This window comes from Primulina huaijiensis, chromosome 5 (assembly GCF_012295235.1).
Source record: "Primulina huaijiensis isolate GDHJ02 chromosome 5, ASM1229523v2, whole genome shotgun sequence".
Classification (NCBI taxonomy): domain Eukaryota; kingdom Viridiplantae; phylum Streptophyta; class Magnoliopsida; order Lamiales; family Gesneriaceae; genus Primulina; species Primulina huaijiensis.
Window position 1 is genome coordinate 1,196,928 of NC_133310.1, and position 12,247 is coordinate 1,209,174.

Genomic DNA, 12,247 nt, shown 5'->3' on the forward strand with positions numbered 1-12,247 from the left:
AAATTATTGAGATAATATGTCGCCTTTAATATACATGAATTAGCGGTTCTCTTTTTCAATTTTTTTTTGTTTTCCTCTAACATGTCTATCAAGAGAAGCTACCGTTTCCTTTCTTAAAATATCAAAATTAATATTACCTAAAATAAGATGATTCGATTTTGTGGGTAGTTATCCGACTCACATATCAAAGTCGGAGATATATTAAATAAAATGCTTGTTAATATGCCCCTCAAGATGGACTATATATGTCTTTAATGACCATCTTGGACATGAATGTTGATAGTGAAGGAGATGGAAGAGGTTTCGTGAATATGTCGGCGAGTTGCAAGTGTGATATGATAGGAAGATTTTTTTATTAAGTCGGTGATTATATTTTCCAGAACAAAATGACTATCAATCTCGATGTGTTTTGTGCAGTCCGTGAAAGATTGGATTATTGCAATATGTATATTATTTGCAATATGTATAGAAGCTTGATTAGCGCAAAAGATGGTGGCTGGAGAAGGCAGAACCATGTGAAAGTCTTTCAATAAGTGAACAATCCAAACCAATTCACTAGTAGTCCCTGCCAGAGTTCGATACTCGATTTCAACTTAAGAACGAGAAGTAGTGGTTTGCTTCTTGGCTTTCCAAGATATAAGGGACTCAGCCAAGAAATATACAGAAACCCGTGACAAAGAGTAGTGTCTGGGCAAGATGCCCAATCAGCATCTGAGAATGCCTTGATATGAATCAAAGAAGAAGCAGAAAAAAGAATGTGCATTGGCCTGGTGATGATTCAAGATAATTAAGCAAGTGGTGAACAGCTGCCAGATGCGGGGAACGAGGTTGAGTAACGAATTGGCTCACTGTAAATTCTTGTAAGTGATGCGGAATCAAGCTGCTATATGTTCTGACACTAATGCCTTAATATGCGGAATACTGACACTAACATGTTCAACGTAAATTTTTATAAGTGATATTACATATATATCAATGTCTCTATATCAATTTGTACAACACAAAAATTGCAATACAAAAATTCAATTTGTCAAAATCTCACAATACATTGAATACAAATAACAAAATCTCGCAATATAATATTTGTAAATATCGATGTAACGATATATTAATTATGTCTTTACCATTATTCAATTCTTATATGCTTGTTTGACTATGGTAATTGATGGACTGCATGCTGATGGCGACCTTCGTGCCTTACTGCTATATTATTATTTAGCATAAAAATTGTTTGGGTATGTCATGATATCAACGATCCATTAAATATACACAATGAGCCTTCTTTCCTTGTGATCGACCTTGAGCCTACCGATCTTTTGGACATGAGATACATCTCTTACAATATGTTATGTATCATTATTCAGAGTGTTGTCCTACTAATTCAATTAGTATTCACATTCTAAAAACATATGCATTTGACCTGGAGGTAATGAGTTAGAGTCTTGGAGAGAGAAATCACATCGAAGAGTAAGATAACACAATTAGTAACGATACATGAGATTCTGTGAGAGATGTGATTGCAAACTCAAAAGATCAGTAAACCCGTGATCATGTAATGTCTATTTATATTTTCACACAAATTAAAAAATTATTGGAATACCATAAATAACAGCGAGCATTTAGTTGACACTAAAGTATGTAGCATTTGGATCTATATATTCGAAATTAAAAACTTCATATCCATGAAGACAAATCTACTGAATAATGAATTTTAAATATATTTTTTAAAGATAGAACCACGTAACTGCTACTTTTCAATGCGCATTAGATAATTAGTTATTTTTTAAATATTATCGATGATTTCAAATCTATCTCAACATCAAGACATTTCAAAGCTTTCATCAAATATCAATAATTCGATCTACATACAACTTAATATAGTATTAGTTGTGGCATAAACATGCACTTTCATAGTCACATCATGAATTTAGTTTTCAGAATCATCTTTCCCCCTAGGCTTCTCTTATAAATCTTAAATTGAAATTAAATTAGTACATAAAAAAGGGAAGAAAAAAACCTAAATAGATGCCCTTACGGCCATCACTTGAGCAAAAGCCATGATCAACATGTAAGATATGGTCATATGGACATCTCTTTCCTTGGAAAAAAATGCCTTTAGGCCTCAAGCCAAGTAAAAAGACACAAACTTGGAACAGGCCACATACCAAATTATGTGAATAATGGTCAACTAGCCGCGATCACACTTCGGTTCTAAAACAGCTTGTTCTGCTTCTACTTGTTGAGAACTTGGAACCGAATCATCCACAGATGGTTCGGTTCCAGAATCACCATTTCCGATTCCACTTTCTCAGGGAGATATTACCAATTTTTTAAAAACGGATTGATTTTGATTTCGAACAGTTTCCCAAAAAATTGACTCTCAAAATATTCTCAGCGTAGATCCAATCTGAACACATAAACACAAAACCAACTGAAACTTAGGGAAAGCAGTTATAATGTTGATATGTACATATCCACAGTTTCTTCAATCAAATGACTTTCACTTGTAGCTTACAGTTGCCATTCACAGACTTTAGCCCATACTTAATATTCACAGGTGAAGCAGTCTACTTGAGTTCCTGGACAAACACATATAATAAAAGAAGGGTCCGCTCATGGTCGTTGCAAGTCAACTGAGCATTGTAGGATGCCCAGTTTGGAGCATCCTCTTGAACATTTCCATCCCAAATGCAGAATCTGATGAACTAAGAGAAGGCAGTACATAACTAAGCAGCTTTATACTTGGCTTCAGGTACCTCTAGGAAGACAAAAATAACAATAGCAACATTGAAAGAGATGGAGATAATTTGTTGTAATCGCAAAACCGGAGGATTATCAATTAATCTATACTCGGCCAACTATATTAACGCCTTTCTCTAAGTCTGTTTCACTAGAAAACCAGACAGACATAAGTGGTATCGAGAACCATCAGTAACAGGATTTGAATAAGATTTGTTTTTTAGAAGGAAAAGAAAAGAAAAATCCAAATTCCGGTAAGTTCGGTAAGAAAAGCACCTTTTGTGTACCTTTTGCCAACAAATTCAAAGCTAGGGCTTTGTTCTCATCTGAATGAATAACTAATTAAATCTAACGTAGGTTGTTCTGCAATCCTAGTAAAAATTTACAAACAACCTACGTAATGCCAAGGAGACATTGTAGTGTATCAAAGAGAAGCTTTAAGCAAATTTCTTTTAGAAAAATTAAAAAGCACAGAAAATGTAGTGGATTAAGCGATGGAAAATAATCGACTGCACATATGCTGGTTTCAGCTAGGCCAACAAGTTGATGGACATCACGAGATATTTTTCATCTTAAGAAGAAAACCCTAACTTTCAACTCAAAGGACCTGATAACTAATGCTAGAATGCTGCTTTAGTTTAACAGAAAACATTCTACATGCATCAAAATAAAATAAATAAACTATACATCACTTAAAAGCAATTAGGTTACATGGTAAAAAGATGTGATATGACCTTGAAGAGAAGTGAGTGTAAACATGATTCATCCAAATACCAGTGCAGTACCAGATTTTAAATATTTTATTTTGCATAATATGAGCTGAATAAATTAAAATTTATCCCTGGGTCATAGAAGGGTTTAAAACTTCCAATGTTCTTTATATATAGAGATTATAGTTGAGTCCATTTATGTACAAGATATCACAAGTGCCACAGAAACAATTGAAAAGGTTTCACTTTTAAAATCATGGCATTGAAATAAAATAGTATATAAGGCAGTGTGAAAATAATATACGAAAACCCTGCAAGCTATCAGCGAAGGCATGATAAAATAATCTAAATGAAGGTATGAACAGTACCTTGAGATGATAATTTCATAGGGAAATGAAACACCTTCTAGGTTTGGTATTGGAGGAACATGATCCTTCTTATCATTGACAAACCTAATTATCTGAAATAAAACATCACGAAGAGAAGCTTCCAGTGCAGTGCGCCGAGCAGTCCTTGCCTCCGCCGCAGTATCTGTCAATGACAAAATTACTGTGACAGCTACTTGCACGCTAAAAATAAAGAGTGAAATCTTGAATCTCTAAAACATATTAAAATTTTACCTCCAGGATCAACTACTATTTTTGAATTATGAGACTTGCCAGAATGTCCTTTAGGATGATGTGCAACATTCAAATTTATGTACCACTGTTCCCAGTAGAGGCGTTCAACTCTGTTAGTGAACCATGTGGCCTGTTTGTTTTTGACTTCATAGAAGGACAAACATATCTGGGTTCCAGAAATGTACAGAACAAACAACATCAAGAGATGTCATAATGAATTCAGAAAAGAGACTTTCAAGGCAGAATCCAATTCATCAATAATATAGTCTACCATTTCCTTCTCACACAACTACATGCATCACTAAAACAATTTGCATTCAGCAGAACCAGAGTGGATTAGCATTATCATTTAGACTAAAGAAGGATGAATTAAATTCACATAATTTACCAGCTCTCAAAATGTTCACTACTTGAAAGCATGCAAAAACACACGTATCCACCACAGACTGGATCCTCATAAGCCTTTGCATCGAAAAGAAAATACATGTTACATCAGGAATTGCAACAGGAGACTAATCTAACAAAGAGACAGCTACATCATCTTGCCCTAGGGGCTCACTGAAAAAATGTTAACAGCAAAATATGTCAGCTAGGACGGAATTATTTAGCAAGGAGGAAGACCTTGTGTAAAAATTCTTCAGCATGACAAAAATAAAAATAAATTGACCAACTGTAAGCTAAAATCAAAGGTGGATCGAGACTAATGGACATTCTTGACTCTTGACACAACTAATGCCTATGAAACCTCAGTGTCATTGGTCCTTCCACGCACTTAAAAAAAATAAATATAAATTGACCAAAAGTGTATGAACCACAGATTTTGTAGAGTTTAAGATAATTGCAATCCATGGACCTGATTTTTCTTGTTTGGGTGCTTCTCCACCCTATCAATGAACTGGTCAATCTTCTCGTCAATTTTTCTCTCTACCTCCATATCACCACATTGCACCTGCATATTAGATATAAAAAAGGTGAAGAACCGGTACAAAACAAAAATAAAAAATCTCATATGAAATTACCCATGAGCAGGGGGGCATTGAAAAAACTAAGGCTCCATTTGGATTGGAGGTTTTGTTTTAACAATAGATCTGAAACAACCCCAATAACTTAGGATTTGAAATACTTTGGATTTATTTTTTAAAAAAATGCCTTAAAATCAAAGATAATGGATTTGAAAATTAACCAAATAATTTGAACGGATTTGTAGCAAGGATTTGAAATCCAAATCTATCAAATCTTTCCATCCAAATAGAACCTAAGAGATTTGTCAGCATATGTTGGCATTCCATCCAAAAAAAGAAACATTTTTTTAATGGTGATACTAGGAATACCTACCCAAAGGCCACACAAGAGAGAAAAACTGAAATTTAAATGAAAATGCATAATATCATAATAAAAACATACATCAAGCACCACCATGGCAACCACATTAAGACTCTATCAAGAATGAGAAGTATAATAGCGTTGTATCTTACAAAATTTGGTTTTAACTCATAATTGTTATATTATTTATGGATGTAGAAGTGCCATGACACTTTAGAATTTACAAAACTCAGTCAAGCTAGAAGCTTTGTGAAGTCCACTAATTCAAGGAAAGCTTAAATAAAGAGCAAAGCTTGTTTAAATTACACAATACATACAACTAAAGCACCAAAGAAAGCAGTCAATTCATTCTTATGCATGAGGAGACATATATCAAATGAAACCATTTTTCGTTCAAAGAATTGGGTCCAATAATTATCTAAAAAAATAGGGACAGATCTCTAATCCAAAAGTCCCAATCAAAAGAATCAACACATAAGTTCAAAGAATGCAAAAATTGCACACTATAAAAAAGTTCTAAGCAGGATTAATTTACTTTGCTAGCCGCGAGAAACTGAATAACCAACAAAAAATGAAATCAAGGAAGATCATATGAGCCAATCTCTGAGAAATTGGAAATTAGTTACATATGTAATCTCAAAAAGCTCCAAATCAACATCTTTAGGGCGCACTAGGCCTAAAGCTCGATGGAACAACACAGTGTGTAGAATGCCTGCACATCAGCATTCACTCCATCAGTAATTGTAAGCACAAATGACATCGGTAACAAACAACTGCATATTAGATATCCACAAAATCTTGATTTGTTCAACAAAGTAATCACCCATGGTTCCCAATGACAAATATTAAGAGTGGTCATATAATCATGATTCTAGATCATACATCAATCTCAATTTCAAATATTCATCATACAAATTACAGCAAAAATAATCAAAATTCAGCTACGCAAGTAAACAGGAAAAAAATCTCACTAAAAACGATCAACCTAACTGTAATAAAGTCGAATCATCAGTTCATCAACAAATAATAAATAAATAAAAAGGTAAAGAGAAAAGCAACTTACATCGGAGAACTTCACGTATCTCAAAATGCTCAACTTCCTGATTTATTGATTGAAAAATTAATCAATAACCGTCGGCGTATAAAAATATATCATCGCGAGAGTGATCAAAAAAAGGATACTTACGAGTTCTTTGAGCTGGAAAACTTCACAATTCATCGTGATTGCTAGACAAGGAAGAGCCAGAAGATGTTCGAATTTGGAAAACTAGAGAGGAAATCAAGCGGAGAGACCGCTGCCGATATGAGGTCCGATCCGGTTAGTGGTGGCGTAAATAGTTCAAGTTATACCAGGTGGGAAGACTCGGAGAAGCCTGTTGCTTTGTCGCACACATTAATTTAATATTATGCGACTTTGGAGACCTGCTTGGGATAGGTACACAAGCACGCTTTTGGTACGGTACACCTGAATTGTTTTTCTGCAAAACTATTAGGAAAAGTACGTAATATATAGAAATATTTTCTCTATGTTAGTATACATACATTTTTTAAAATTGTTTCATTAATAAAATTAAGAATTTTTACAAAATATTGTGAGAAAAAAAAAAGATTTATGCTTTTTTATTAATTTGGTACAAAGAAGGTAGAAATAAAATTAATTTGTTATTCACTTGGTCAACATATTCGATTTCTAATTAATTTTTTTATCTAGATTAATCTTGGGCTACTTTCAATTGTCATAATAAGGAAACTTTTGGGTTCTAACATTTGTTTGGTGGTGTCTAGTATGGCAAAAAGATGTAGAGTAGGTTTCTTATGAAACGGTCTCACGAATCTTTATCTGTGAGACGGGTTAACTCTGTCGATATTCACAATAAAAAGTAATACTATTAGCATAAAAATTAATATTTTTTCATGGATGACCCAAATAACAGATATTCACAATAAAAAATAATACTCTAATCATCAAAAGTAATACATTTTCATGGATGACCTAAATAAGAGATCCGTCTCACAAAATACGACCCGTGATATCGTCTCACACAAATTTTTGCCAAATATGTAATACATGAACTAATTTTCCATGTATGTTTCTAAATATACAACGAAGTTAACTAACTAGCTTCTATTATAATAAACTTGACAGTTTTTGTGGAAAAATTTTCAATCGAGTAATTATTTTCATATCTTTTACTCATCGTGACAAGATGATATCTTAAGGTTGCATCCAATGGTTCTAATTCTTTCCACGCATGGAGTCTACAAAAAAATCGTAGAACTCATACACGAAAATAAACGTGAATTGTTGAATAAAAATATAACAAAATAAGGTAAGTGAAGTCATCCCTTCATTGTGGTACAAACAATACACATTCTCAAAATAATTTTAAAAATTATTAAATAATATAGTCATAACATAAAACATAATAAAAATAGAAAGTGTTCAAAAAAATAATAGACAAGATTCTTCCTCGATATAAATATACTAGCCTAGCAGTCAACCACTCATGACTGGAAAACAGTTGAAATACTTGATGATTTCATTAAAATCCTCGAACTAGCCATGGATCTTGGTTCTACCCACAGCTTTGCCGCAGAGTAGAACATTTGTAGGTATATCACATTCATTAGCCAAGCTGGGAATTGGATTGTAAACTCTCAGATATAATTGCTGCCCAAGATATTGCCTTCCCCACATTGCAGACCTCAAATTCCACATTCCTTGGTTGTCCAATGATGCTAAAATAGCTGTCCAAGAATTCGGGTATACCTAAAAAATGTACCCAAAAGAAAAGCAGTAAGGAAATGTCGCGAAAAGGATTGTGGAATGATGCTGATGTGTTTTGAAGTTACCTGTGTGGTATGTCTGGTTAAGGCATCAACAAGATTGTATCCTTTCCTGCTGCTTTGTGTCCACTGTCCTGTCCCGAATCTGTTTTACAAGGAATAGGAATGTGGTTAGAACTCAATTCCCGAATACGATTTTTTCGAAGTGGCTAAATATGGTATCATACCCAACGACCCAGAAATCGTAGCCATCAAGATGCCAAGATTGCATGGTGTTCTCGTCGTTTTGGAAGACGACTTCTATGAATTCGTGAAGAGAGGTTCCAATCACGGCTGTGGATAAATATGCGCCACTACCGGATGGAGAACTCGGGACCGAATTTAGGCTGAAAACACCAGGAATGTTGAAATGATCAGCAAGCTTTAGAGGGGTGTCAGCGTTGATGTAAGAAACGCCATTGACAGCGTATCTCTGCTTCCCGTTAATGATAGGGGCCGAATTAGCCAAAACAATCGTCCTTGATGTTGTAATATTCCCATAATGGAACGAGCCCTGAGGGTTCGGCCTTGCTGCATTGGATGTCAAGTTCCACCTGCAAACGAGATGGAAACATAAGGTTTTTCGAAAAGAAAAGGTAAATTACTGGTTGTTGGTTTCTCAAGTCCGTCGTTCTTCAAGTTTTACCGGAAAGTTCTAGCTTGCTCAACGGACCACTCAATTCCGGGAGGTGGGCCGGGTGGCAAGGGTCCAGAAACGGGGGCCTGAGAGTTCGTATAGTGTAAAATCGCAGATGCGGTAAGAACTGTCGTCGTGAATCTTGTGTCCGCGACGATATAATAGTCTTTCGGAGGCTGATCCAAGATTACTAAAATTGTCGAGGATTGACCATGGTGTACGTCAAGAGAATCATACACGTTCTGAACCACATTCGACCCCTCCACCTCAACTAGCTTCAATTTATGCCCCTGGATTCTGAAATTGATGGAGGTGGATAGGCCTACATTCGAGACTCTGAACATGTAGGTTTTACCTGAAAATTCATATCAAGAAACAGTTGGAATACACAGCTCTTCATATGATATTTGATTATTCTGATTTGCATTTCATAGCCCAAAAAAGGCAGCTTCGAAATTTCGTTCAAGACATTAATTAAGGGTGCATGAATTTAAGATTTCAGTCCCCCGGAAAATCACCTTGATCGCCACTGAAGGTAGCTCGACCCTGACCATTTATAAGTAAGCCGTCGGGGAAAGGCAAAGATTTTCCAGAATCAAGAATCTGCTGCAACCCCTGTAAAACATTTTTTTAGTAAGTATTTAACACATGCGTGATTTCAACCATTTTCTCATCGTTTCCAGCGAGGAATAGAGATCTCTATTGTCGATTCTGACTAGCTCAAGTTAAGGCTCGGGAAACTATTATTATAAGCATCATCCAATAAATACGGAACTCTCTCTCACCTTGTGACTGGTTTTATACCAATCACCAATAAGCAGGCTGAAATCTCCGGCAGGCGGGGCGTACGGGACCGGAATAACAGATCTTGCATACACGTTAAGCGCACCAAATCCTCCGGCAGCTCTGTGCATCAGAGTCGATGGGAAGTAGGTGTAGCTTCCGATTTGATCCTTAGTTTGGAACTTGTATGTGTAGTTCGAGTTTGGTGGGACTGCACAATTAGTCCCCACAACACCATCTTGCCAAGAATTCTTCCTTTGTTTGATCCCATTCCTATATCACACAATGCAGCTAATTCAAGCGATAGATTTTAACTTTCAAGCATCCAATCTACCGTAGTTTGTACAAAAAAGAAACTAAATCGTAGCATCGAAAGCAACTTGTTCGGGTCAGATTGGGTCTATCGTTTAAAATATACATAGCAAGCCACAGGTTCCAAGATTACAGCTGTCAGTTTCTTGATTTGCTACACGTGGTAGTTTTATCATTCATGTGACTCACCATGTCAAAAGAAAGGGAAGGTCCAACTTATTGACAAGGTCAAGGATTATGTTGTCATTGGTCGCAGTATCAAGCCTAGGACCTGGAAATTGACCATTGATGAGGATAACCTGCAGAACCCAACATGAACATCTCATAAATTCTAAAGACTCGAAAATATATCAAATCCCACCCCCATTTTCAAAATCTTGGGATGGCTCTAGATGACACTGACCTGTTGAGGCTGGCCAAGAGGAGAGGCAGTTCCATAAGTAACAGTCCAAGTGTAGTATTTGTAAGCATCCTCTGCTTTCACATTAGAAACATCCCAAAAGGCCAGGATTGTTATACAGAACAGCAGCAATGCTTTCCTCATTGTGCAGAAACCAATGTATCTGCAAACATTCACATTATTATGCGAATTTTCACGAATGGGTTGTAAACTAGATGAGACAAGAACACCGAATCTAGGCCAAAACATGAAATGCTGACAAGAATCTAGCAGATCTGAAGTGGGATTTCAACCAAAAAGAAGGTAAAAACCATATCAAATGCAGAAAGATTTGAAACATACCAGGTTGATTTGAATGAAGTTACAACAAACCCGCAAATATACAATGATTTTTAGCGACTCATACTATATATATACAATATAAATCGATAAAGTAATGATACTGACAGAGATTTGAATTGGGAAAAAATGGAATCTTCACTGAGTAAGTATGACCTCTGTCCATAATTGCCAGCTCTCACATTTCGGTGCAGTTCACGCGTTTCCGCGTTATTAGACATTAATATACGTTATTAACGAATAAAAGACTCCATTTTTTTCAGAAAACTTACTGAGACTCTCCATTATCACTGCCTAAATCTACTTCTTTTCTGCATGGGAAAAATGGAAAAAAAAAAAAAAAAAAAAGGGCGGTGGCAGTTAAATGCCAGCAGTATGGCAGATAAGTTAATTGGAGTCAACTTGCAGTTCCCTCGTTTAATTGCTTTTTCTTTTTTTCCTTGATCTTTAATTTTTCTTAGCATCCATTTTTTGAACTAGATTAAATCATGGATTTGATTCATGTAACTAATTTAGAGTTGGGTTTGGTCGGGTCAAAGTTTTTTGTTGAAGAAGCTCTCTTGTCATCGATTTTTCATAATTATTGGATTCACACTCGAGATTCTGCTTAAATAGAGTAAAAAATTTACAAACGATTTGTTTCGACTTTCGATCATTATTCGATAACCTTAAACAGTGTTTTCATCCATTTTATCAAGAGTATATATTTTATGTCAATCTTGTTCATATATACGATAAAAATAATACTTTGAACATTAAAAATGTTATTTTTTTATTGTGATCGAAATAGAATATATGTATTATAAAATTGACATATGACTATAATATATGTTTTTAAAAATTTAAAATATATTATTTTAAAATTTCTGTAACAGTGAAATTGACCATGGTGGGGGAGAATTGGATTCCCTCCAAGATTTTATTTTATTTTGAATAGATCTGATTCTGCAGAGAACTTTAATTGCTGGGGTTAGAAATTAACTATTTGAATCACGAGGCAAGGAACATTTATCCTTTTAAATTAAATGATTTTTTTTATTACATTAAAATATATTAAGCTTAAATTTAGTGCATTATTATTTTGTTGAAAAAAAAAGGATATTGCATCAAAATATATATTATTGATGAATAAATAAATTATTTAACCATCATATTGATATTTTATATATAGTTTTTTCAAAATTTTATAATTTATTTAATTACATATTCCAATGTGGTCATCTCGACGACATTAATTGATCTATTTAATGTTTTTTTGCAGAGGTTTGGTTGATTTTCCGTCAAATGTTATTAATATGTGGGACTGAATCTTGTGATAACACTAATATGAGATAGATAATTTTTAAATTTTACTATACGACAAGAGCACCATGAAAACTATTTAGTGTTAGTAATTTAATTTGTTCGCTATTAAATAATTGTTCAGAAAAAAATTTAATATTTGCAAATTTTTTATGTCAGAAAATTATTATAATCTGAAATTATCCGATTAATATTATTAAAATAATCATTATATAATATTTTATTAAAAACTTTCTGATAGATTATAACATGGATG

The 12,247-nt window shown here is 34.4% G+C and overlaps 2 protein-coding genes across 7 annotated transcripts; both read right to left on the reverse strand.

Annotated features, from left to right (window-relative positions):
* Positions 1-2,397: 2,397 nt before the first annotated feature.
* On the reverse strand, positions 2,398-6,812 carry LOC140976181 (autophagy-related protein 101-like). 4 transcript variants are annotated; one of them, XM_073440116.1, is made up of 7 exons: positions 6,579-6,808; positions 6,456-6,492; positions 6,019-6,104; positions 4,923-5,018; positions 4,070-4,235; positions 3,818-3,980; positions 2,398-2,697 (listed from the first exon to the last, which is right to left on the reverse strand). In XM_073440116.1, exons 1-7 carry the CDS (start codon positions 6,609-6,611, stop codon positions 2,568-2,570), a joined length of 711 nt encoding a protein of 236 aa, XP_073296217.1. In that variant the 5' UTR covers positions 6,612-6,808; the 3' UTR covers positions 2,398-2,567. The 4 variants fall into 4 exon arrangements, with proteins under 4 accessions (XP_073296217.1, XP_073296220.1, XP_073296219.1 ...); XM_073440119.1 differs by having other exon boundaries at positions 2,398-2,758; positions 6,579-6,805; XM_073440118.1 differs by having other exon boundaries at positions 2,398-2,705; positions 6,579-6,804.
* An 868-nt stretch (positions 6,813-7,680) lies between these two features.
* On the reverse strand, positions 7,681-10,925 carry LOC140976182 (L-ascorbate oxidase homolog). 3 transcript variants are annotated; one of them, XM_073440122.1, is made up of 9 exons: positions 10,846-10,925; positions 10,354-10,513; positions 10,140-10,249; positions 9,641-9,911; positions 9,374-9,470; positions 8,865-9,210; positions 8,407-8,772; positions 8,246-8,324; positions 7,681-8,162 (listed from the first exon to the last, which is right to left on the reverse strand). In XM_073440122.1, exons 1-9 carry the CDS (start codon positions 10,908-10,910, stop codon positions 7,950-7,952), a joined length of 1,707 nt encoding a protein of 568 aa, XP_073296223.1. In that variant the 5' UTR covers positions 10,911-10,925; the 3' UTR covers positions 7,681-7,949. The 3 variants fall into 3 exon arrangements, with proteins under 3 accessions (XP_073296223.1, XP_073296222.1, XP_073296224.1); XM_073440121.1 differs by having other exon boundaries at positions 10,798-10,925; XM_073440123.1 differs by lacking the exon at positions 10,846-10,925 and adding an exon at positions 10,693-10,831.
* Between the last annotated feature and the right edge of the window lie 1,322 nt (positions 10,926-12,247).

Bases quoted from the DNA above. Each gene is read 5' to 3' on its own strand.
- LOC140976181 (XM_073440116.1), bottom strand. From the start codon at position 6,611: ATGAATTGTGAAGTTTTCCAGCTCAAAGAACTC. The intron at 5,019-6,018 runs GTAACTAATTTC...TCTAATATGCAG, and splicing joins AGCTTTTTGAGATTACATAT to GTGCAATGTGGTGATATGGA. The intron at 4,236-4,922 runs GTCCATGGATTG...TCTGGAACCCAG, and splicing joins ACCCAAACAAGAAAAATCAG to ATATGTTTGTCCTTCTATGA.
- LOC140976182 (XM_073440121.1), bottom strand. From the start codon at position 10,910: ATGTCTAATAACGCGGAAACGCGTGAACTGCACCGAAATGTGAGAGCT. The intron at 10,514-10,797 runs GTCAGTATCATT...GAATGTTTGCAG, and splicing joins TTTTCCCAATTCAAATCTCT to ATACATTGGTTTCTGCACAA. The intron at 9,471-9,640 runs GTGAGAGAGAGT...AATGTTTTACAG, and splicing joins GGTATAAAACCAGTCACAAG to GGGTTGCAGCAGATTCTTGA.